The sequence below is a fragment of the Dendrobates tinctorius genome, unplaced genomic scaffold (genome assembly GCF_039654945.1).
Source record: "Dendrobates tinctorius isolate UK_male_01 unplaced genomic scaffold, ASM3965494v1 ptg000028l, whole genome shotgun sequence".
NCBI classification, from domain to species: Eukaryota; Metazoa; Chordata; class Amphibia; order Anura; family Dendrobatidae; genus Dendrobates; species Dendrobates tinctorius.
In genome coordinates, this window is record NW_027361696.1 from 71,863,487 (window position 1) to 71,890,245 (window position 26,759).

At 46.1% G+C, this 26,759-nt stretch overlaps 1 protein-coding gene across 1 annotated transcript in view; it reads left to right on the forward strand.

The window, feature by feature from the left end:
- POLD1 (DNA polymerase delta 1, catalytic subunit) overlaps positions 1–26,759 on the forward strand; it is a 141,103-nt gene that overhangs the window by 57,698 nt on the left and 56,646 nt on the right. The window contains exons 13-21 of the mRNA XM_073570976.1: positions 1,001–1,192; positions 1,328–1,416; positions 2,225–2,341; positions 13,803–13,916; positions 14,024–14,171; positions 19,032–19,127; positions 19,213–19,350; positions 21,006–21,181; positions 23,063–23,215. Of these exons, the coding sequence (XP_073427077.1) occupies positions 1,001–1,192; positions 1,328–1,416; positions 2,225–2,341; positions 13,803–13,916; positions 14,024–14,171; positions 19,032–19,127; positions 19,213–19,350; positions 21,006–21,181; positions 23,063–23,215 (1,223 nt within the window). The remainder of the gene's footprint in view (positions 1–1,000; positions 1,193–1,327; positions 1,417–2,224; positions 2,342–13,802; positions 13,917–14,023; positions 14,172–19,031; positions 19,128–19,212; positions 19,351–21,005; positions 21,182–23,062; positions 23,216–26,759) is intronic.

The window sequence follows — 26,759 nt, forward strand, 5'->3', positions numbered from 1 at the left end:
GTTATGTTGTTTCTGTTATGTTCCTCCTAATGCTTTTGCACAAAACTGGAGAAGGCTGACGCCATCCAGGGGTGTATACTGCAGAGGAGAAGCCAAAGTTAATCTTTTTCAGATTATGCAGTGTCGCCTCCTAGTGGACAGCAGCATAACACCCATGGTTCTGTGTCCCCCAATTAGAGGCTAAGAGAAAGATTTTACAAGATACCAGCGGTGGTCGGTCTCCTAGGCAATGAGCTGTAAACAATAGAAAAACGTTATCTTAATAAGGCTAGTTTCATACTAACATTCGGCAGGGCTGCGGATGGCAGCCTGCTTCCTCCTTCCGTCCTCCGTTAAGCCCCGCCCACTGATGCACCTCTTCATTCAGCTCCGCCTATGTCTGCATGCCTCCTGCGTACCCTATCTTTAACATAGGGTACGCAGGCCATGCAGATGTATGCTGACGTTTTGACGCGTCCCCTGACCGCAACAGAATGCATCAACATACATCCGCATGGCCTGCGTACCCAGTGTTAATGATTGGGTACGCAGAACACATGCATGCAGACGTAGGCGGAGCTGAATGAAGAGGCAGTGGAAGGGGCTTAACGGAGGACGGAAGGAGGAAGTAGGCTGTCTTTTGCAGCGCTACAAAACGCTAGTGTGAAGCCAGCCTAACTGCTACAAATTTTAACAAGCAATAAAATGCAGTAGTGCTTGTTTTTACAAGCTCTATCCGACAACAACCATTTCTGAAGATGGAAATAACCCTTTAAAATGTCTTAGTACTAAAAGAGTAACCATTAAGATCCCACTAGTGATGGAGTCAGCCATATCTGTGCCTGTGTGAAGGTTGGGAGGGAGCACAAAGTATGGTGTTATTCACCATCATTATCTATTGAGGTAATGCTGTTGAATGGGGTGATCGCAACCCCCATAGCGGTGTCTAATTTAGTCAAATATAAATGTCATATATGAAATAAAAAGTTTGGCTTTAAACTTTTCTTCATAACTTTTGCAGAATGGGAACGAGCAGACCCGCAGGCGACTTGCTGTGTACTGCTTAAAGGACGCCTACTTGCCCCTGCGGCTCCTGGAGAAGCTCATGTGTGTCATTAATTACATGGAGATGGCCCGTGTGACCGGCGTACCCCTTAGCTACCTGTTGTCCCGCGGGCAGCAGATCAAGGTTGTATCGCAGCTTCTCAGACAGGTATTAACACAGGGCAAGTTTCATGTCGCAAGAATCTGTGTGCAAGAATGATTATTTTTACTCATTTTACATTATAGTTTTTACATTTTATAGCTTTTTTTTTTTTTTTTTTTTTTTTTTTTTAATTTCTCTTAGGCAATGAAACAAGATCTAGTAATGCCGGTGATAAAAACAGAGGGTGGTGAGGATTACACCGGTGCCACAGTTATTGAACCTGTTAAAGGGTGAGTGATCTCTCTTAAATGTCGTCCAGTGTCAGATTAATGGCTGATAATAGGTCTTCCCTTTTCTCGACGAGATGGGGTCTTCTGTGTGTCATGGCTGCGAATACGTTGCTCATGGAGTTGACTTCTACGAGAGATCGGAAAATAGATGCACAAGCTTGAATATATGAATCTGAAAGGGGTTTTGGATGAGTTTAAAAAGAGAGATTTATTAACTTACAATATTTTCAGACTATAAGATGCAACTTTTAGCAAGTAACAGTCTTGCTAAAAAATTCCTGCTGCTTACTGCAGATCAGTGGGGGCGGTGAGTGGTGCAGCTCAAGAGATGGGAGTGTACATCCTCAGCCCGGGCGCGCGCCAAGTGGAGGCTGCACAGCCTATGATTTCTATAATATCTATACTCCGCTCTGTGCTGTGCTAGCTGTACTAGCTTCAGAAGGGTGCTTCTACTCAATACTGAGCAAAGGGTCTGAATACTTATGACCATGTGATATTTCAGTTTCTTTTTTTAATAAATTTGCAAACATTTCTACATTTCTGTTTGTTTTAGTCAAGATGGGGTGCAGAGTGTACATTAATGAGGAAAAAATGAACTTTTTTGAATTTGCCAAATGGCTGCAATGAAACAAAGAGTGAAAAATTTAAAGAGGTCTGAATACGTTCTGTACCCACTATATATATGATTTATTGAAAGTGAACATCGGATTTAATACCTTATATTTTTAGACAACAGACACCATTTAAATCTGTGTTGTTGTGTATTTGCTTATTCTGTGTCTTGCATTGATCTGTCATTTTTTTCCAGGTATTACGACGTGCCTATTGCCACTTTAGATTTTTCATCGCTGTATCCATCGATCATGATGGCTCACAACCTCTGCTATACCACCCTGCTGCAGCCTGGATCGATCGATAAATTGGGGTGTGTATTTCATTTTAATTTTTTTTTTATGATCATTTTGCTTTAAAAGACCATTCTTTAAAAAAAGTGCACACAATTATAATAAAAGCACAATTTCTGATGGATCTGTGAGAGCTCACCCTGTAAGACCTGCACGCTCATCCTCTTCTGCAGGCGTCATACCACCAAAATGCGTAGTCGTAAACTTGGTCACTGCCCCCTGCAAGATCTGGTCTCTCATCCTCTGATGCGGTTGTCATAGTCACCAAAATGCATAGTTGTGAACCTGTTCACTGCCCCCTGCAAGATCTGCATGATCATCCTCTGCTGCGGACATCATAGCCACCAAAATGCGTAGTAGTAAGCTTGGTCACTGCCCCCTGCATGATCTGCACGCTCATCTTCTGTTGCGGGCGTCATAGCCACCAAAATGCATTGTCGTAAGCCAGGTCACTGCCCCCTGCAAGATATGCACGCTCATCCTCTGCTCCTGGCATCATAGCCACCAAAATGCATAGTCTAAGCCTGGTCACTGTCCCCTACAAGATCTGCACGCTCATCCTCTTGCGGTTGACATAGCCACCAAAATGCATAGTCGTAAGCCTGGTCACTGCGCCCTGCAAGATCCGCACTCTCATCCTCTGCTGCGGTTGTCATAGTCACCAAAATGCATAGTTGTGAGCCTGTTCACTGCCTCCTGCAAGATCTGCACGATCATCCTCTGCTGCGAACATTATAGCCACCAAAATGCATAGTCGTAAGCCTGGTCACTGTCCCCTACAAGATCTGCATGATCATCCTCTGCTGCGGGCATCATAGCCACCAAAATGCATAGTTGTGAGCCTGGTCACTGTCCCCTGCAAGGTCTTTATTTACACGTCCCAAACCAATAGAAGATATAATGTGCTAGACACTTCAAATACATTAAATATCTTTATGCTAACAGCTGTGTTTACTCCTACGCCTCATTGGGGGACACAGAGACAGTGGGTGTTATGCTGCTGGCCTCTAGGAGGACACTAAGTAAACCAGAAAAAAAGTTAGCTCCTCCCCTGCAGTATACACCCTCTCGCTGGCTGAGATTCCCAGTTCTTACTTAGTGTCTGTAGGAGGCACTTGGGTCTGGTTTCAGACCCCACCGTTTTTATTTTATTTTTGAATTTTCTGTAAATTTTTATTTTTTAATTAACGGAGTGAAGGAGGCGACTGTTCCTTTCTACGGCCCGCTCTCCCCGGAACCAACAACAGGCAAGCACTTGGAGTAACCCTTCTCGTACGCATTCCTGCGACGAATGGGACTGATTCCTCTGACGATGATTCCCTTATGGTCGGTACTTCACGGATACGAGGGCAAGCGCAACAGGACGTAGCACAGGAGTGCATGGAGCAGACCTGAACAGCGCTTTTTCGGATGCCCTGAATTAGCCCCAGAGCTCTCCGTCCCCCTACCACCGGGTGGATCGATTGAGCAATACCCCCCTGTAAAACCTCCTCCAGCTCTGCTACATCGCCTGGAGGATGAGACTGAAAGACCCTGGACAGCGATGACCTGACGGAGCACAGGAGTGGAGGTATGGGGTCGGGTCCTTTTCCCCGGGAGAAGCGCTGACTTAGTGTCGACGGCGGCCCCCCTCGCCCGGCGCTTACTGCGGGGAGGCCAGAAATTTATACCCTGGCTTTTTTGGCCTGCTAGGCCGCAATTTAAATAGCGCCGCCCCTTCCCCGCCCCCGGCACCTACAGTGGGTAGGCCATAAATTTAGTCCCCGGCTTTTCCGGCCTACTAGGCCGCAATTTGAATAGCGCCGCCCGCGCTATCGTCACCGCACCCTCCTCTTGGTGCCTCTCATTCCGAACGAGACGCGCAATTCTAATCTTGGGGGCCATGTCTGTTGCCTCTGCTGCAGTTAACCCTTTCAGGAGCAGCCAAATTCCGGGTGACGCCACAGGGCCACCGTTTTCCTCCCGGGGGACATAGCACAGGACCGTGGGTAAGCTGCATCTGCTGTCAGATTAAAGCTTAACCCCTTCCCGGCACATTCCCTGCAGCTACAGTCAGACTCTGCCGTTAACCCTTTCTGGAGCGCTATGCCTCTCTCACAGGAGGCTAAACAGGCCGCTAAAAAGCACACTGCGCTTTTCTACCGTGTGTACTACCTGCAAGTCGGCCTTACCACAGCGAGCATGACTCTCCAGTGATCAAGCTAATCCGTTATGCATGGACCGCGACCCGGCCTGCGTCCGAACCGCTCCCCGACCTGCGCTCCAACGCCCCTCGCAGCCGCTGCTGACGGGCCTCCTGCGTCTGGTACCCCCGAGTGGGCTGCATCCCTGTCACGGTCGGTGGAGCCTCTGACCAAGGCTATATTTCCCCTCCGAGAGGACTGTCTCTGCCAAAGCGGGCTCATGGCGCGTCCCCTAGTCGCGTTCGCGCCTCAGCATCAGCGACTCCTGTCTCTCGCTCGCCCTCTCCTGAGGTTCACAGCGAAGAGAACTCTGATTTTGTATCTATCACGTCAGCCCCTCAGAATCCCCCAACTGATCAAGAGTCGCTTGATTCTCTTATAGAATCAGTCAACAGGATTCTGAGGTTGAATGAGGAAAATATTCCCGCTCCAGCATTCCTCATTTAAGGAATAAGCGTGTGCGCTGGTTATTTACCAGCCGTCCAGTATCATAGGGATCAGCCATAAGTGGTTCACTGGGCAAAAGTTTACTCTGGCTAAATACCCTTTTGATCCAGACCTAATGAAGGATCGATTACAGATCCCTCCGGTGGACCCTCCTGTACCGCGTCTTGCTTCCACAACGCTCCTGTTTCTGAGGGTTCCTCGGTCAGAAACCCCTCCGATCATCAAATTGACTACCTTGCCCGTTCAATTTTTTGGAAGCTTCAGGAGCGGCGTTTGTTCCATCCTTCGCCGCAGTTTAGGTCACTAAGGCATGGCTGCTTGGGCAGAAGTCCTGAATACTGCCTTCCAGGGCACCAATCTTCCTCCTGAGACAACCTCTGTCGCCAGCCAGATGATTCACACAGCGAACTTTGTAGTAGACGCTTCTTTTCAGGCCGCCAATTGCGCGGCTCATACTGCCGCTAATGCGATCTCCATTAGAAGAGCCCCAGGGCTCCGCAGCTGGTGGGCGGATGCCACATCTAAAAGTTTGTTGACTTCTCCCCCCTTTTCAAGCGGGTCATCTTTTTGGAGTGAGACTGGACCAACTCATTTCTGATACTACCGGGGGAGAAGACAAGTGAATTCCTTCCTCAACAAAGGGCTGTTCGGCCGTTTTCGCTCCAACAGCCGACATGTTTAGATTTTCTCCCAACAATTCCAGTTGGTCCTCCTCTACCTTCTCTTTCGGATCAGGTCTGTCCGCGTGGAGACAGAGGCTCCCAGATCTCATACAGATCTAACCGTTCTTGGAAACCCAGGCCTAGGGCTTCTGGATCTAGGGGAGCCAGATCTCATAGATCTACCTAATGAAGACAAATCGGTCAGGAAGCTGGTATTCTTCAGATATAATATACAATCCCCCCCCCCCTCCAACTTGAGTTTTCCTTTCCTCTTCCTCCAAGAGAAAGACAAGAGCCTTCCTTCGGGCTGTTCAGGCTCTTCTAAGAGACGGAGTCATCATTCCGGTCCCCCTTCACGAAGGGTTCAGAAGATTTTATTCAGTCCTTCTTTTGTGGTTCTAAAAGAGGACGGGTCCATGTGACCCATCTCTGGATCTCAATTGTTAATCACCTTGTCACGGTACGGCGATTCTAAATGGAAACTCTCCGTTCAGTTGTCGCTCCCATGGAAAAGGGACAGTTCCTAGCATCCATCGACGTCAAGAACGCTTGCCTTCACATTCCGATCTGCCTGTCCCTCCAGTAGCTCCTGCGTTTTGCAACTCACGAGGAACACTTCCAGTTCGTGGCCTTAACCTTCAGACTTGCCACCGCTCCCAGGGTCTTTACCAAGGTCATGGCGGCTGTCATGCCCATTCTTCACCCTCGGGGAGTGGTACTGTTACCGTATCTGGACGACCTGCTCATCAAGGGTCCGTCACTTCCAGTCTGCAAGGAATCTGTGGATAACAGTAAATACTCTTTCCCGCCTAGGGCGGAAGATAGACTGCAAAAAGTCTCTCCCAGGACCGGCTCACACTTCCCGCGGATTCACCACTCTCCCTCCAGGAGAAACCCAAGCCTTAGGGTACCGTTACACCTAGCGACTCACCAGCGATCCCGACCAGCGATATGACGCGGTCAGGATCGCTGGTGCATCGCTAGGTGGTCGCTAGTGAGCTGCCACACAGGCAGATCTCACTAGCGACATCGCTGGGGACGGGGATCGCTACTTACCTGTCAGACGCGGCGATCCTGCGTCCTACCGCCCGGCTCCACGCGTCGCTCGTCGTCACAGCAGGAAGCGCCGCAGGAATGGTCCAGGAGCTTCTCGTGCGATCAGCGATAACCAGCGGGGGAGCCGGTCGGAGGTAAGTATCACATGCAGCGATATCGCTAGCAATATCGCTGCAATGTCACAAAATCGGTGACTTTACAGCAGTATTGCTAGCGATATCGCAGTGTGTAACGGGGGCTTTACAACAAGCAGAGCGGCCTCTTTCTCGACCAGTTTCTCTCTCCATTCGTTTTCAGCATGAGAGATCTCGGAAGGATGGTGACAGCGATGGAAGCAGTTCCATTTGCACAGTTCCACCTCCGTCCCTTACAGCATGCTTTAGCTTGGGACGAGAACCCGTTCTCCCTGGACCGTCGAATTAATAATAATAATAATAATAATAATAAATTTTATTTTTATAGCGCCGACATATTCCGCAGCACTTTACAGTTCAGAGGGGATTTGTACAGACAATAGACATTACAGCATAACAATAATCACATACAGTAGATTATAACACATACCAAGAGGAAAGAGGGCCCTGCTCGCAAGCTTACAGTCTATGAGGAAAGAGGGAGACACGAAAGGTGGGTGGTAACAGTTACCCTGATTGTATGGACCAGTCATAATGTTAAGTGTGTAACAGTACAGACACAGAGGGCTAATGGAGGCATAAAGCATGTGGGAACATGATGCGGGGAACCTGGTTATGGTAAAACTTTTGGCTCTGCCACACAGGGATAGATTAGGTTAATGTGTTGGGGTGGTAGGCCAGTCTGAATAAATGCGTTTTCAGGACACGCTTAAAATTGTGGGGATTGGGGACTAATCGTATTGACCTGGGAAGTGCATTCCAAAGAATTGGTGCGGCACGTGTAAAGTCTTGGAGACGGGAGTGGGAGGTTCTGACTATTGAGGATGCTAATCTCAGGTCATCAGCAGAACGGAGGGCGCGGGTAGGGTGGTATACTGAAACAAGGGAGGAGATGTAGGGTGGTGCTGAGCCATGGAGGGCTTTGTGAGTGAGGGTAATAAGTTTATACTGAATTCTGGAGTGGATGGGTAGCCAGTGTAATGACTGGCACAAGGTAGAGGCATCAGTGTAACGATTGGTGAGGAATATGATCCTGGCTGCAGCATTCAAGACAGATTGGAGGGGGGAGAGTTTGGTAAGAGGGAGACCGATTAGAAGAGAGTTACAATAGTCGAGACGAGAATGAATAAGAGAAACAGTAAGAGTTTTTGCAGAGTCAAAGGTAAGAAAAGGTCGAATTCTAGAAATGTTTTTGAGGTGCAGATGACAAGAGCGAGCCAGTGATCGAATGTGGGGGGCAAAGGAAAGCTCGGATTCAAATATGACCCCAAGACAGCGGGCCTGTTGCTGGGGAGTAATAGTGGAACCACACACAGAAATGGCAATGTCGGGTATAGGTACATTAGTAGAGGGAGGAAACACCAGGAGTTCAGTCTTTGACAGGTTCAGTTTCAGATATAGTGAGGACATGATATTAGACACAGCGTTTAGACAATCGCCGGTGTTTTCTAGAAAGGCTGGCGTGATGTCAGGAGAAGGAGCGTATAATTGGGTGTCATCAGCATAGAGATGGTACTGGAAACCAAATCTACTGATTGTTTGACCAATAGGGGCAGTGTACAAGGAGAAGAGGAGGGGACCTAGAACCGATCCTTGGGGGACCCCAACAGTAAGGGGAAGATGAGAGGAGGAGGAACCGGCAAAAGATACAGTAAAGGAGCGGTCGGAGAGATAGGAGGAGAACCAGGAGAGAACGGTATCCTTGAGGCCAATGGAACGGAGCATAGTGAGGAGGAGCTGATGATCCACAGTGTCGAATGCTGCAGAGAGATCCAAGAGAATTAGCATGGAGTAATGACCATTTGATTTAGCTGTTAGCAGATCATTAGAGACTTTAGTGAGGGCAGTTTCAGTGGAGTGTAAAGAGCGGAAACCGGATTGGAGAGGGTCGAGAAGAGAGTTTTCTGAGAGATAGCGGATAAGACGGGAGTGGACCAGGCGTTCCAGGAGTTTAGAGATGAAGGGAAGATTAGAGACAGGTCTATAGTTAGCGGCACAGTTTTGGTCGAGGGATGGTTTTTTAAGTAGTGGATGTATGATGGCATGCTTAAATGAGAAGGGAAAAATACCAGAAGAGAGAGAGAGGTTAAATATTTTAGTTAGGTGAGGGGTGACAGCAGGGGAAAGGGACTGAAGGAGCTGTGACGGAAATGGGTCACTGGTGCAAGTAGTTGGGTGAGAAGATGCAAGGAGCCTGCTTACTTCTTCTTCTGTGACTGGTTCAAAATCAGAGAGTGAGTTAGATGCAGTGGGGGAGGGAGGACGGTGCATGGTATGAGGTGATTGGGAGATAATTTCCTGTCGGATCTGGTCAATTTTTTCTTTGAAGTAATTGGCCAGATCATCAGCTCGGAGCTCCGTGGTTGGGGCCTGTACTCTTGGATTGAGTAGAGAATGAAAAGTGTCAAAGAGACCTTTCGGGTTATTGGACAGTGAGGTGATGAGGGTGTTGAAATAGGTTTGTTTGGAGAGGTGAAGGGCAGTGTTGTATGTTCTAAGCATAAACTTAAAATGGATGAAATCTTCGGGTAGATTGGATTTTCTCCACAGACGTTCGGCGCACCTGGAGCACCGCTGCAGGAAACGTGTTTGCACCGTGTGCCAGGGTTGTCGCCGTCTGCGTTGTGGTGTTCTATTTATAGGGGGTGCAAATTCATCCAGGGCACTTTGAAGTGTTTCATTGTAATGCTTCAATGCAGAATCAGGACATGAGAGGGAGGAGATAGGGGCCAATGAAGACTGCAAGTTCTTCATAAGTTTCTGGGTGTTAATGGCCTGTATGTTTCTATAAGTATGGACAGTGGGGGTGACCTGAGCAGCCTGGCAGTTCTTGATAGAGAATGAAAGAAGATTGTGGTCAGAGAGCGGGAGAGGGGAGTTTGCAAAATCATCCACTGCACAAAGCCGAGAGAAGACCAAATCGAGGGAGTTTCCGTCTTCATGCGTTGGAGAATTAGTAAGCTGCGAAAGGCCAAATGAGGAGGTTAGAGATAAAAGGTGAGTAGCAGATGGGGAGAGGGGAAGAGCAATGGGGATGTTGAAATCACCCATGATGAGGGTAGGGATGTCACAGGAGAGAAAATGTGGAAGCCAAGTGGCAAAATGATCCAGGAACTGATGGGAGGGGCCGGGAGGACGATACACCACCGCCACTCGCATGGAGAAGGGGGTGTAGAGTCTGACGGCATGGACCTCAAAAGAAGGGAAGACAAGTGAGGGTACTTGAGGGATAACCTGAAAGGTACATTTTGGTGATAGGAGCAGACCAACGCCTCCACCAGCTCTATTGTCTGATCTTGGGGTATGAGAGAAGTGAAGCCCCCCGTATGAAAGAGCAGCAGCAGCGGTAGTGTCTGACTGCTGGATCCAGGTTTCAGTAAGAGCCAGGAGGTTAAGAGAATTAGAAAGGAAAAAGTCATGAATGAAGGAGAGTTTGTTACACACTGAGCGGGAATTCCAAAGTGCACAATTAAGAGAGACAGATGGCATGCAGGGAATATTAATAAGATTAGAGGGGTTTCTGAGTGTAGCAGTCGGGAGGTTTGACTTTCTATAACATGGGGGACCAGGGTTGGGAGCAATGTCTCCTGCGACTAGGAGAAGGAGGATAGAAAGAGTGACCAGATGGTTAAGTGATTTGTGAGAGCGTCTCTGATGTTGAATGGTGGGACTGACTGGATCTGTGCAGTTTAACAACGTGAAAAGAGCATGAGTGCTATACATAGGAGAGGAAAGAAGCGAGGGGCCAATGTGGATGGAGTGTAGAGAGTTAATGCCTCCGAATTCCTCCGAATTCCTCCATCCCTGCGGGACAGGCAAGCCCTCAGGGAGTAGACACCGAGGTCCTCCCTGAATCAAGGGAGGTCTTTACCCACAGTAAGATGGTTGGTTGTAACCTCCGACGCAAGTCTTCTCTGTTGGGGTGCGGTCCCTCGTCACCTCACGGCACAAGGTCATTGGTCAACCTGAGAGTCACGTCTCCCCATTAACTTTGGGAGATAAGAACAATCAGATTAGCTTTAAGGAGTTTCCACCATCTCTTCGCAGGTCTCCCCATCAGACCTCAATCCGACAACGCCACGGCTGTAGCGTATATCAACCATCAGGGAGGTTTTCGGGGCAGGATGGTCATGCACGAAGTGAGTTTCATCTTCCATAGGGCCGAGACCAACCATTCCCCCATCTCAGCAAGCCACATCCCGGGCTTGGAAAATTAGAAGATAGATTTTCTCGGTCACTAAGGCATTGCCTCGGGGAGGTGGTCTCTTCATCCGGAACTCTTTCAGCAGATTTTTCATCGTTGGAGGACTCTGGATGTGGATCGCATGGCCTCAAGACTAAACAACAAGGTTCCTCGGTTCATTCTCCGATCGCGCGATCCTTGCGCCATCAGAGCGGATGCTCTAGTTCCGCCATAGCTCTGGTTCCGGCTCCTGTACATCTCTCCCCCCCCCCCCCCCCTTCCCTTGTTTCCGAGGGTCATCAAGAGGATCAGAGCGGAGGTAGTGCCAGTGATCCTAGTCGCGCCAGACTGGCCGCGCTGAGCATGGTATGCAGAGCTAATACAACTAGTCGCCGACGTCTCCTGGCGACTTTCATATCATATGGATCTACTCTCGCAGGGCCCTATTTACCTCCAGATCTCCGGGATCCTGTCTTTGACGGCGTGGCCGTTGAATCCTGGTTTTTAGTTCAGGCTCAGGCTGGTTTCCCTCACGGCGTTATTTCCACCATGATTAGTACCAGGAAGCCAGTGTCCATGCGCATCTATCACCGCACCTAGACAACCTTCCTTTTTTGTGGTGCAAGGTTCATGGTCGATCACCTTCGGTATTTTCCTTTCTGGCCATATTGGAATTCCTTCAATCCGGATTAATATCAGGCCTTGCGCTTAGCTTGCTCAATGGCAAAATTTCGGCCTTGTCAGTGCCTTTCCAACACAAATTGCCACCAAGCTTCAGCTCAAGACGTTCATTCAGGGAGTTTCCCATGTGGCATCTCCTTATAGAAGACCATTTTACTCATGGAGCCTTAACTCTGTACTCGGGGCCTTTCAGGAGGTTCCTTTTCGAACTGCTGCAGGACGTGTCACTGATCGTCCTCTCTTGGAAGGTGGTCTCTCTAGTGGCAACTACGTCAATCAGACGAGTTTCGGAATTGGCAGCCCTTTCCTGCTGTTCTCCGTTTCTGAATTTTCATCAGGAAAAGGTAGTTCTCAGGACGTTCCCGTCCTTCCTGGACAAGGTCCTCTCCTCTTGCCATCTCAACGGAAATTGTTTTGCCTTCCCTTTGTTCCGGCGCCAGTCCATCGCATTGAGAAGGCGCTCCACACCCTGGATGTGGTTAGGGCGCTGAGACGGTACATCTCGCGGTTGGCTCCTTTCCACAAGTCAGATGCCCTGTTTATACTTCCAGACGGCCATAGGAAGGGTCTAGTCAGGTTGATTCGCTTGGTGTTTCAGGTATCCTACCATGTCAGGAACGCGCCTGTCCCAGCGGGTATTAAGGAGCGCTCTACCCGGTCAGTGAGCGCCTCTTCGATCTTTTGGCACCAGGCCTCGGCAGAACAGGTCTGCAAGGCTGCGACTTCGTCCAGTCTGCATACGTTTACAAAAAGTTACCACATTCATTCTCAGGCCTCTCCGCAAGGCTGCGACTTGGTCCAGCTTGCGTACCTTTACAAACATTGCCTAATTCATTCTCAGGCTTCTGCGGATGCAGCTCTCGGCAGACGCTGCCTGCAGTCGGCAGTACCACGGTGTTCACTCAGTGGTACATGGGGTATTAGCATATGTATGCTCCCCACCCAGGGACTGTCCCACGGTCTCTGTGTACCCCAATGAGGCGTAGGAGAAATAGGGATTTTTGTGTACTCACCGTAAAATCGTTTTCTCCCCGAGCCAATCATTGGGGGACACAGCACCCACCCTTTTTAGCCTATTGGCTCACTGTAGCATTCTTAGGCGTTGATATTGTTATGGTTATTGTTAACTGTTTATGCTCCTACTGCTTTTTTCACCGAACTGGAGAATCTCAGCCAGCGAGAGGGTGTATACTGCAGGGGAGGAGCTAACTTTTTTTCTGGTTTACTTAGTGTCCTCCTAGTGGCCAGCAGCATAACACCCACGTTCTCTGTGTCCCTCAGTGGTTGGCTCGGAGAAAAGGATTTTACGGTGAGTACACAAAAATCCCTATTTTTATGTGCTGTCAACAGAAGAAAAGGGATTCTAGCTTAGGTAAAAGATGCAATTCTTTTTATTAACAAAATTATTAAAATCAAAATAAACAACTAAAAGGTAACAGATAAAATGACAGGGTGGGGAACGAAAACCTCCTAAGGAGGAGGTGCAGAGAGGCTGACTACTTGTGGCGCCCACAAAGTCCCAAAGTGGAACCTAGCAAAACAGGTGTAAATGATAGTATGAACTCTGTATGTAACTGTATAGTTGCCCAAACCTGTATATAAAGTGCTGGGTGCAATGTAAACTTAAATATGTAGAGACAGGACTTAACAGTCCTATGTATTAAACATGGCAAATAACTTCTGCCTATGATTACATTACATATAGCATAGGGCAAACATGTAAATAATGACATCTACAACTAGGTACATCACCTGAGTGAGTAGGGCAATGGAGTCCAGAAATAAATGAGGTACAGATACCTCCCCTACCCCTACTCTTTTTTGCATTAAAGCTTCTTCTTGGGGTGTCAAGTTCTTCAGTCTCATCCACTGCTGCGGGCGTCATAGCCACTAAAATGCATAGTTGTAAGCCTGGTCAATGCCACCCTGCAAGATCTGCACGATCATCCTGCGGGTGTCATAGTCACCAATATGCATAGTCGTAGTTGAAAGCCTGGTCACTGCCCCCTACAACATCTGCACGTTCATCCTCTGCTGCCGGTGTCACAGCCTTCATCTCATTGGTAGTGGGAATATGACAGAGCATACTGAGCTCTTATTATTACATTTCATGGCTTATTTATTCTTTTTTTTAGACTAAATCCTGAAGATTTTATAAAGACCCCGACAGGAGATTGCTTTGTCAAGACCAATGTAAGGAAAGGATTGCTGCCTGAGATTTTGGAAAACCTCTTATCAGCCCGGAAGCGGTGAGTGTTCTTATATCTGTCTCATTAATGACACAAATATATGTGTGAATGTGTCATTCATTATTTTCATCAATTCCTCTTTTTATTTTTTATTTTTTTTACTGCAGGGCAAAAACAGAACTTAAGAAAGAGACCGATCCCTTTAAACAAAAGGTGCTGGATGGTCGTCAGCTGGCGCTGAAAGTAAGCGCGAACTCTGTCTATGGATTCACTGGCGCGCAAGTTGGAAAACTACCCTGTCTCGAGATTTCACAGGTACATCGGGGACTAAAATCTGTATAGAGCAGGAAAGAACGAGATTATGCAGGAACCGGTCCTGTTCCCGACTGTCAGACACAGCCAGGACTCTGGCTGGAAGACAGAAGCGGTTTATCACCGCCTCTGTCTTCTTTTGTCAGTTACATAGCAATCAGTGAGCTGTGTGTAGTGTCGAGAAGCATCAGCATGGCCGATCGTTCTGTAGGACTTGATTGCCACGACTCTGCTGACATGGCCGAGCTGCTGATTCCTAGTAACACACATCGCGGGACAGAGCTGTCTTCCCAGTTGTAATGGAAAAATTAGCAAAAAAATTATTTTTATTTATTTTATTTCATTGTTTTTTTTCACGAGAGATCTTCTATGATCTTTGCAGGACAACTTGAGTAAGAAAAAAAAAAAGTATAAAATTTCTGCAATAAAAATATAAAAGCCACAACATTTTGTTCATACAAAATACCATTTATTACGTACTTATTACAAAGAAAAACTACAAAAATCTACACATATCAGGCATCCACACAGAGAGGTAAAAATTTGCATCAAAGTAAATATTTGAAGAAATGTATGCTCGGCAAAATGAATGAATGTTTTTTTTTTTTTAAGCCTACCCTGTAGAACCCCTTTAACGTTCTCCTCGCCGTGCTTGCCTTCCACCTGTTCGTTGTCTGCAGTGTAACAGGCAGTGACCGTGTCTCCATATTTCTGGGAACTCCCTCCGTTCCCCAGTTCACCAGCTCTGTCCTTTTTTTTTTTTGTCCCTCTGTGAATAGTTTTATTCACTCCTGTAAATTTGCAAATCCCCGTCAATTATGCAAATTATACCTGTTAAAATGGTATAAGTAAAAAAAAAAAAAAAAAAAGGTGACGTATAGGTGGCAAGTGGTAATCATAGGGAAGAAAGCACAAAGTGTAGGGGCAGCAAAGTAGCCCGGAGGTTAAGGGACTCCGCATAAAAGCCGACCATCTAATGTGTATGGATGATTTCTGGTGGAGAGAAGGATCAGGCTTGTTGAATTTCAACACCAATCCTTTTTATTTCCTGTGCATAGATTCTAACGCCGAAGCCCTCGGCCAAGCTTTTCTCACTATAAACAACTAGGTTTGTTAATGTGATCTGTAAGGGTCTGGGACCCCCACCAGGAACAAAAAGTCACAGAAAAAAATCCCAAATATTATTCACAAAAAAGTTGCCCAATTGATTAATTTGGTAACACAAGGAGAACTGACTAAAAATATTTTTATTGAAAATTCATTTAAATACAAAATATGAAAAAGGAGTCCTGAAAATACAAAATCAGAGACATATTGCCATAGACCACCCCCAATGCACAAGCTATTAAATGAACAGTCGCCCAATAAACAGTCAATAATATAACCGCAGACTACACATTTAATAATTAATGGACACCAACATATAATAAAGTATACAAAAGAGTCAACACTTTAAATATGAAGGTTATATAGAAATATTCCAAAGAAAATATAAAGTGCTATTGTTAGGTTGAACAATAAGTAATGTTCAATAGTTGGCTGCTCCTGGCCCAATGGGTATTGATCAGTGCGCACTAAAAGAAATCACACCACGCAATTGGATGTAACCTCTCTTGATCAATGTATGGCATAGCTCCAAACGAGAGCAAGAGAAGAGAGAGAGCTTTATTGATTCAAACAGGTTTTTATGTCCCTTGTGAGGGGGCTCGGTTAACGCTAAAATGGGAGTGTACGGATGTATTCCATTGGTTAGTGGGTTGGGCAGTGAGCTAGTCCAGGGTCATCAGTCTGGGTTGGTCCATGAGGTCATCACAGTGGGCATCGTCGTGGGTGGATCCTTGGAGCACAAAGTGGTTTGGCTGAACTGGAAATTCCAGTTCCAATAGCACTTGGCATGAGGCAAGCAGGAGATGGCAGCCATCTTTAGTGTCACACTTTGATCTGAAAAAGCTCATGTAAGGTGAAATAATACACTTGAGGTTAATTATTTGAACTTAAGGCTCTCCTCAACACTATGTGCTCAAAATGTAAACAATCTATAAAGGATGGACATAACCAACTTGCCCAACTAAAGTGCTGTGCTACTATTAAAGTCAATGTATCCACAATGTGGATTGCGAAACGCGCGTCATGGTAGCAGGGACGCCAGGAATTCCACGTGCACTACTAGGTATTGATTTGTCCATTATTTATTCTAATATTAACCGCTTTATATTATCACATTCTGGATACATTGTCCTTAATAGTAGCACAGCACTTTAGTAGGGCAAGTTGGTTATGTCTATCCTTTATAGATTGTTTACATTTTGAGCACATAGCACTTTATATTTTCTTTGGAATATTTCTATATAACCTTTATATTTAAAGTGTTGACTCTTTTGTGTACTTTATTATATGTTGGTGTCCATTAATTACTAAATGTGTAGTTTGCGGTTATATTATTGACTGTTTATTGGGCCACTGTTCATTTAATAGCTTGTGCATTGGGGGTGTTGTATGGCAATATGTCTCTTATTTTTGTATTTTCAGGACTCCTTTTTTATATTTTGTTTTTAAATGAATTTTCAATAAAAATATTTTTATTCAGTTCTCCTTGTGTTACCAAATTATTCAGTTGGGTAACTTTTTTGTAAACAAGAACAAAAAGAGTATGTTTATTGCCAAAGTGCAGCATCCTTTTTGTCTTTTTCATATCTGGAACACTCCTGATCTGTCATTGTAATTCCAAACAGAGGCGTTCTCTTTTACGAAAAAACTTCTGCGAGAGCAGCATGGTGTATGAGAAAATAAGCCTAGCTGGAATCAGGGTGTTTTGATATAATTCCTGTTATCTCTGCTGTAGATTTATCACTAGTCAGAATTCTGAGCTGTGTAGCCCCGCCCATATTCCTGATTGGTAGCTTCCAGTGTACACTGTCAGCAAGCTACGAATCAGTGGGAGGGGGCGGGGTTACACAGATTAGCTCCACTGTTGTGCATGTGAGACCTAGTCCTGCTGTGATAATCTCCTGCTGATAAAACACTGATTGTATTAAAACTACAGCAAACTGCAGAGCATGTGATACGTCCCTGGAATCATAGTCTCTGCACCTACTTCAGAATAAATAGCATAATCCTGCTGACAGAGGTTTTCTGATGCTTCTCTCTACTTTATTGGCTGCTTTTACCCTCTCTCTGGTGTCATCGTATTGCACGGTGTAGTATAATCACTGTGTTTAGGAGATGGGCACTTTTGGGTGAGACTGTTATGTCCAAAAGAATCCTTTGAGCGACACTGCTACCATATTGCTGGGCTCCCCGAGCGCGGATGTGGATGGAAGGCGTCCAGCGTTACAAAACATGGAAAGCAAAACCAGACATTGAACAAATATCCTTCCGGGAGGGGGTGAAAGGGAGGGAGAGGTTGCAGCAGAGGTCTTTCCACATTTTGCGCCTTTCAGGGGGTTATGCTGAGGCCAGAGCTTATCTGTCCTGCGCATTGACATGACAGTAGGAACTGACCCAATCTTGCTAAATTGTAAACTTTCCAGTTTATAGATAAGGAGCCATCCAGCCTTAAAGATGTATTAGAAGGCACCCTGACCACGGAGGACGGTTTTTTTCAATGTTATGTCCCCCTCTTCTTTTATTTTCTCTGCACTTTTCACTAACTTGTATTAAGATTACAGCCCACAGTCCAAGAAATCATCAGTCTGGAATTATAGTGACGGTTTCATCCTGAGCTGGTGGTTTCCTGCCGTCTCAAGATTTCATCCAGTGCTGTCTAGTAGGAAACACCAAAGGAAAGTTGTGACTTAGGAGAGACGTCCAGAGACTGTCATTAAGCGGGTGTCATCTCATCCTGTCTGTCTATCACTCTATTGTTCTATATCTATCTATTATCTAGCTATCTACTTATCTATCATCTCTCATTTCTATTATCTATCCCTGTGTGGATGGATGTACAGTATATTCACACACCCTGAATGGCCACTTTATTACAGACCCCCATTTAGTAGTGCATTGAGCCTCCTTTGGCCTTCAGTTCACCGTGGCATAGAGTCCCCCTCGGTGTTGTAGTCATTCTGTAGGAATATTGGCCAGTGCCGGGATGGCTTCTTGGTGTAACTACACATTAGATGGAGGGGCTGACATGCTGAGAGTGGCCCATTTTACCATGTCCCAGAGATGCTAGGCTTCACAAGACTCACAATACACTGCAATACTGTTATATTGCGTTGGCGATCAAGAGATCACAGGTTAAAAAAAATGAAAAATAAATAATTTGAAAAATTATACAAAAAAAAAAAGTTAAATAAGTTAAATCTCCCCCTCCACCACATTTGCCCCCAAACATAAATCTCAAAATGTAAATGGAAAAAAAAAATAATGCGTTTTTGGTATCGCTGCTTGCTAAATTGCCCAAACTCGTAAACTATAAAAAATATTGAAACAATAAAAAAAAAGTAAATTGTGTTTTTGTTTTTTTTTGGTTTTTTTTTTGTTACCTTAATTACTCCCTAAAAGTTTCAATAAGAGCAATCAAAATGTTGCAGGTTACCCAGAATGGTAGAAAAAAACATCACTTTGGCACACAAAAGACAGGACCCTTGCAAAGCTCCACCAGCTGAAAAATAAAAAAAAAAGTTACGGGTCTGGAAAATGATGACACAAACCAAGAATATGTATTTTCACTACTTAAAAAAAACAAAAAATATATAATATACGGTATATATATTTTTTCCAATATTTTTTATTTAAGTGCATATTTTATTTTTTTTCAGTACATATATATGCAGTGGAGACTTTGCCCTGGCAGCCTTGAGTGGGTTCATTAGGAGTTTTCTAGACGTAGAATAAAGTGAAATCTCCTTCTTCTTGTAGAGCGTCACCGGCTTTGGCAGACAGATGATCGAGCAGACCAAACAACTGGTGGAGTCGCAGTACACTCTTGCCAATGGCTACAAGGCAGACGCCAAGGTAGGCATAATTTATTTGACCTCTAATGCCCGTCTCCAGGGGCGCGGGGGGACGCCATTATAACCGGTACGTGTTCTCTCTGAAGGTTATTTATGGTGACACTGACTCTGTGATGTGCAAACTCGGAGTGCAGACAGTTTCTGAAGCCATGGAGATAGGACGAGAAGCCGCAGCGTGGGTCTCCACTCATTTCACCCCTCCCATAAAGTTGGAGTTTGAAAAGGTTTGTACATGTTACAGTTGCTGATGAGCTCCATCATTGTCTATCATCCCTATTGGTGTGTTCATTCTGGAATATGAGCACCACAGGCAGAAATACCGACACTTTCAGATTTGGGGTTATTAATGGTCGTCAGAGGAAGGTTCTGCACTGAATGCACTCGGGCAAATCATCAAGATCCGCTGCTGGCAGCTCCTGCGTAATCACCGATCAATGATGTCCCAGATGTGCTCAATGGGAAACAAGTCTGGAGACCCTGCAGCCATGGCAACATGTTTAGACCACAGAGGCTGCTCACAGTAGGATGAGCAACATGTGGTCTGGAGTTGTGTTGAAAAACGGATCACTTTGGAGAAATGGCAGCTCCACCAGTTCCACCACCCAATCTATCTAACGCCGAGCTGAGGTGAAGACTAGAGGGGTCCGGCCACTGTACATTATGCCACTCCTACACCATAATCCTAAGAGTCGGTCCGGTGTGGTGTTCCATGGTGAAGGCCTCTTCTTGGCGTGGCCCACATGGTCTCCAGAGATACCTCCGAAAAGACAAAAGCCAAACTTATTCGGCACATTGATGGTCTGATTGATTTAACAATGCACTGATCGGCCATGTTCAGCTGGATCACACCCGTGTGTTTGTGGCCTGCTTTTATTTTTTCCCCTGTCATTGATTTTTCTCTAAGGCCTTATTCACACGTCACTGTTTTTCGCCCATGTGCTGTCTGTATTGTTCACCCTCTTGATGACCTTGCACAATAGTGCAGACCTTGGCACAGAATTGGCAGTAGGGGGATAGGTGACCAGTGAGATAACGGCACCTCCCTGAGAGGGATCCACTATGGTGGCGTTCAACCTGGGGTCTCCCTGGTCTTAGATAAGGTGGGGTAGGTGACCATTGAGATAACGGAACCTCCCTGGGAGGGATCCACTATGGTGGCGTTCAGCCTGGGGTCTCCCTGGTCTTAAGGTCCCGATCCCGACAACGATACGACCCGGTCAGGATCGCTGGTGCATCGCTAAATGGTCGCTAGTGAGCTGCCAAAAAGGCAGATCTCACCAGCGATGCAGCAGCGGTCGGGGGTCGTCACTTACCTGTCACACGCAGCGAGGGTGACGTCTTCCGCCCGCGTCCATGGAGTCGCTCGTCGGCGCCAGCAGGAAGCCGACGACGAGAAATGGACCAGGACGATCTCGCGCGATCAGCGATATCCAGTGGGGAGCCGGGTCGGAGGTAAGTGTCACATGTAGCGAAATCGCTAGCGATATTGCTGTTGCGTTACAAAATCGGTGACGCTTTAGCGATATCACTAGCGATCTCGCTATGTGTGAAGGGGGCTTAAGATAAGGTGGGGTAGGTGACCAGCGAGATAACAGCACCCACCTGGGAGGGATCGACTATGGTGCTGTTCAGCATGGGGTCTCCCTGGTCTTAGGTAAAGGTGGGGTAGTTGACCAGCGAGATAACGGCACCTTCCTGTTAGGGATCCACTATGGTGACGTTCAGCCTGCCGTCTCCCTGGTCTTGGTAATAAGGTGGAGGATAAAATGCATTGGAACAAGCAGCTGAGAACATTGATGTTTTTCTTTCAATAATGCAACTTTTTTTTTTTTTTTTACAGGGAAAATCTTTCTAAATACATTTCTATTTTATATTCTAGGTATATTTTCCATATCTGCTAATCAACAAGAAGAGATACGCCGGTCTGTACTTTTCTTCCAGCGCAGATATCCACGATAAGATGGACTGCAAAGGAATAGAGACTGTAAGGCGAGACAACTGCCCCCTAGTGGCCAATCTGATCAACACATGTCTGCAGAGGATCCTGATCGACAGGTAGCAAGCTTTCCTAAGGCTACTTTCACACATCAGTTTTTTGCCGTCAGGCAGGATCCGGCTATTTTTAGAAAAAACGGATCCGGCATAAATTTTGGAGAACTGTAGAAACGGATCCGTTTTTTTGCTGGATCCGTCTAGCAGGTTATATCTGTTCCTGGGGGCTGGCCAATTGGATCTGAGCATGCGCAGACTTAAAAAAACGGATCCGGTGGCTGGATCCGTCTTTTTCTGGATCCGGCGCCCATAGACTTTCATTGTAGCAAAAAGCTGGAAGCGCCGGATCCGGCGCTTCCGGCTTTTTCGCCGGAGACAAAAAACATTACAGTAGCCGTTTTTTCCAGACGCCGGAATGAGACAAGTTGCCGGATCCGGAAAAAAAAGGATGAAACGCAATGCCATCCGGCGCTAATGCAAGTCAATGGGGAAAAACTGGATCCGGCATTGCATTTTGCCGGATCCGGTTTTACAAAAAAAAGCCGGATCGCGCCTGACGGCAAAAAACTGATGTGTGAAAGAGGCCTAACTGTCTACGTACACCTAGTGGAGGGTTTTCCGCTTTTGGAGCCTAATTTTTTTTTTCTTCTTTTTTTTTTATAACTTAAATGCATTTATTTGAGGCTAAAAATAATTTTTGCAATTGGGTTCTATAAAAAAAATTGCACCATTTGCCTTCTATCGCCTCCGTGCTGCACCATTGCTGTTTGAAGGCGGAGTTACCAGAGAATCCATCAGTGAGCTTGTTCTACAGTCTGAATGGGTGTTTTGTAGCTCTTATCTGTCTTTTTCAGGGACATAGTAAATCTTAACTCTTCCCTTCTCTAGAATTGCCCATAGAGGAGGCTCTCTAATGGCCCTCTGGCATGTGTGTAGCCTGCAGCATTTGTCGCTTGGGGATTTTGCCACTTTGCTAATAGACTTTGGCTATACTTTCTGTTTTGTGGTTTCTAAGAACTGTTACAAAACGCTTCCCCTTTAATTAAAGAGAAAAACTTGCAATGCACTGTGCCTTGCGTGCTCAGCCTTTTCATGGATGCCTTATTACCACACCGACCATTGCAAGTTCTGTTTATTGCACTGATAATAAGTGTTCAATATATGTTTTCATCAATTAAAGGGATGTTTTGTTTGTGTTTTTTTTTCTTAGTGCACACATGCCATATATTTTAGATTTTAACGTCTTGACGTTTTTGGAAGAAAAAGTACTGAAGTGTATTCATGTTTCCATTGCTTTAGATTCACACGCAAAAGGGAGAAATTTACTAAGGCTATATACAAACTTCTTTTTTTTTTTCGTTGGGTCTATGGAGCGAAAACTCTCCAAATGTTTAAAAAATTCAAAACTCCTGAAAAACTTGCTCTGCTTCCACTTCAGAAACTCAGCAAAAAGACTCAGCGTGTAACTATCCTAAGGGCATGTGCACACGGCGCCTTTTCAGTAACCCTCCTGAAAAAGTGCCGCAAAAAGTCAACATAATGCACAGCAATGTAAAAACATGTAAAATCGCACCACGTTCACTCTTTTGTAATTTCTTTTAAGTTTCGGAAACTCCCTAAACAATACAGAAAAGGCACCAAAGTCTCCTCAGTAAAAAGATTGCAGTCTTTTTCCTGAAGCGGTTTCGCCTAGGAAAACCTCAGGGGGTCAGCTGGCACAATGAAAGATGTCACTTGCACATACCTTAAGAGAATTTTCTTATCGATATCTTCCCCAATAATCATTTGGCCAAGGCACCCCCATACACATTAGAGTCTCGGCTGATCCCGACAATATTTGGGGGTACAGCCCACCGTAGTCTAATGTGTATGGAGGGGCTTTACACTCATTTTACCTTTTGTTTTTTCTCTCTTTAATCTATTTTTTTTTTCTTAAACTTGTAGAGATCCCATGGGAGCTGTCGAACATGCCAAGGACGTGATCTCCGATCTTCTCTGCAATCGTATAGACATCTCGCAACTGGTTATCACCAAGGAGCTGACGCGTACCGCAGATGAGTATGCTGGAAAACAGGCTCACGTGGAGCTGGCGGAGAGGTAAGACATGACACCGGGGGCCATATAGCCTTAGTAGCAGCTATAAAAGGGGATCCCACCCCTTTCTAGCCGCATGGTTTACTACGGAAGCATCGGAACCCAAACATCTTACATTGTAAATTTCCTATTTCCTGGTTCCGAAGTTTCCACCGTCTGTGAAGAGCTGTAATCTTCCACCTCCTTTAAATTAAAAAAAAAAAATAATAATCAGAGAGCAGGTTGTGGCGCTGATCCGTGACCGAGGGGAAACGCAGAAATAGCTTGTCCCACCCCAAGCAGCTGGTGTGGAAGGAGGAGGTGGGGAGTTGTGGTGTGAAAAAAATATCACACTAACTTCCTGTGGCCCCACTGGGTGCCGGACATTCATTGCCCAATTCCCATCTTCTTTTACTCGTGAACTCAGCAGTTTGTTTTTTTTTTAACCTTTTTTTTTTAGACGGGTTATTAGAAAACCAACTCTCTTCTTGTTTAGATTGAGCTGTCATTTCTTCACTCGCCATTAATTCATATAGTTTTCCCTTAACTTCGTGATATTCTGACCAGTAGGTGGCAGTAGCTATTGCTGTTCTCCCACATAAACACATTGAGTGCGTAATCCATAAATCCTAATAATCCATAGCAGAAATAGGCTACGGTCTACATTCGGGTTCGGGATCCTCTGCGATATTTGGGAGAAATGATTTCCTGGGGGAGGAGAGCACCTGCAAGATGCAATATTGCCTCCATATTTCACTGTTTGTAGGTCCTAGCTCTAAATAGTTAATCCCATCCCACAAAATAGTGACATGTGACATCACTTTTTTGAATGCTGTGGGACGGACTACAATCAGATGCAGGGATTTTCCAGTTTTAAAACAAACCACAAGCAAAATATGCTTTATTCACCCTGCACGGGTCCAACATGTCTGTTTTTGTCTGCAGCGCTGACATCACGTCAACATCTCCGCAGCCAATCAGTAAGCTCAGCGGCTCTGCCCAAGTATATAGTAGTGGCTGCAGTGCTGTTAACATGACGTCAGCACTGTAGATAATAACACTGGGGGTAGCATCGGACCTGGGGAGGGTGAGAAAAGGAAAGATATGTTTTTCCAGGGAGAGGTGTTTGTTTTTCCAGGGAGAGGTGTTTTGTTAAACTGCAAAACCCATTTAAGCTCTAGCCTTTTAAGGAGTCTTGCAGGAGTTATCCCATAAACTAATTACAAGATCATTGGAGATCTGATCTCCAAGTTTTCCCTGGGGGGAGATTATGTGCAGCTATTGCTCTATTCACTGTCTGCAAGAGCGGTGGTCGCACATGCTCATTCTGCGCCATCACTGTCTACAAGAGCGGTGGTCACACATGCTCATCCCGCAACATCACTGTTTACAAGATTGGTGGTCACACATGCTCATCCTGCAACATCACTGTCTACAAGATTGGTGGTCACACATGCTCATCCTGCGCCATCACTGTCTACAAGAGCGGTGGTCACACATGCTCATCTTGCGCCATCACGGTCTACAAGAGCGATGGTCACACATGCTCATCCTGCGCCATCTCTATCTACAACAGCGGTGGTCGCACATGCTCATTCTGCTCCACCACTGTCTGCAAGAGCAGTGGTTACACATGCTCATCCTGCGCCATAACTGTCTACAAGAGCGGTGGTCACACATGCTCATCCTGCACCATCACTGTCTACAAGAGCGGTGGTCGCACATGCTCATTCTGCTTCACCACTGCCTACAAGAGCGGTGGTCACACATGCTCATCCTGCACCATCACTGTCTACAAGAGCGGTGGACGCACATGCTCATTTTCCTCCATCACTGTCTACAAGAGCGGTGGTAATACATGCTCATTCTGCGCCATCACTGTCTACAAGAGCGGTGGTCGCACATGCTCATTCTGCGCCACCACTGTCTACAAGAGCGAGGGTCACACATGTTCATGCTGCTCCACCACTGTCTACAAGAGCGGTGGTTGCACATGCTCATTCTGCTCCACCATGTCTACATGAGTGGTGGTCGCACATGCTCATTCTGCTCCATCACTGTCTACTAGAACGGTGGTCACACATGCTCGTCCTGCTTCATCACGATCTACAATAGCAGTGGTCGCACTTGCTCATTTTGCTCCACCACTGTCTACAAAAGCGGTGGTCGCACATGCAAGAGCGGTGGTCGCGCATACTCATTCTGTGCCATCTGTTATGATTGAGTCACCGTAGGAGGCAAAAACAGAAATGCTAGCTAAGTCCAGAAAACCAGAGAAGTTGGCAGCTATCGTATTGCAGACCCCTGAACCTATCAACACAACTAGCAGTAGCCGTGGGGGGTTCCTACGATGCCCTAGACCCCTCGATCACAGCCGGAGAAATAGCTAGGCCTAAAGAAAGAAAGGGGAAAACTAAACTGCCCCAGAGCAGACCCCAAAGCAATAGGCAGCCCCCAACACGTAATGACGGCGAAGCAAGATGAAAACACCAACACAGGCAGAAAGATAGACTGAGCAAAGACGGGGCCCAATCTAGCTAGATAGAAAAGGACAGGAAGGCTGCTGTCTGCAATCTGTGAAAAACCCAATGAAAATAAGAGCCAACAGACTGACAGTGAAAAAGACCCTGAAGACGCTAGGCTTCAAAAAAGCTATGTCAGTACTCAGGAATATTCTGAAGACAGAGCTACAGGCAAAAGGAGATTCAGCTCACCCCAGCAGGGAATGGCAGAATCCAGAAAAGCAAGGAAAACAAAAACAAAACACTAATGCAAACAGGCAAAGCAGAAAAACTTAGCTTAGAGGAGCAGGAATCAGACTGGTGTCCTAGAAGTCCACAGAGAAATCACCCGCAGGGCAGAAGGGCGTCGGCAGCCTTATATCCAGTCCGTGACTCCACTCAGCCAGTCATCCTCATCAGGTTCAGGTGCCTGATAATCAGGCTCATTACCTTCCTTCACCAGAATAGGGAGTTAACCAGACCTCAGTGACGAAGGGGAAAATGAACTCACAACAGTACCTCCCCCTTGAGGAGGGGTCACCGAACCCTCAACCACGCCACCAGGGCGATCAGGGTGAGCCCGATGAAAGGCACGCACCAATCTTTTGGCATGAATATCAGAGGCAGAGACCCAGGAATTATCCTCCTGACCATAACCCTTCCACTTAACCAAATACTGGAGTCTCCGTCTAGCCAGACGGGAATCCAGTATTTTCTCTACCTCATATTCCATGTTACCTTCAACCAATACAGGGTCCGGAGGTGCCACCCCAGGAACAACTGGTTCAACAAACCTCTTCAACAAGGACTTATGGAACACATTATGGATTTTAAATGTGACAGGAAGAGCCAAACGGAAAGAGACCGGATTAATAATCTCCAAAATCTTGTAAGGTCCAATAAATCTAGGCTTAAACTTAGGAGAAGCCACCTTCATAGCAATATTTTTTGATGATAACCACACCATATCACCAATCTTAAACTGGGGACCAATGGTCCTATGTCGATTGGAAAACCGCTGGGCCTTTTCCTGGGAGAGAGATAACTTATCCACCACTTGGTCCCAG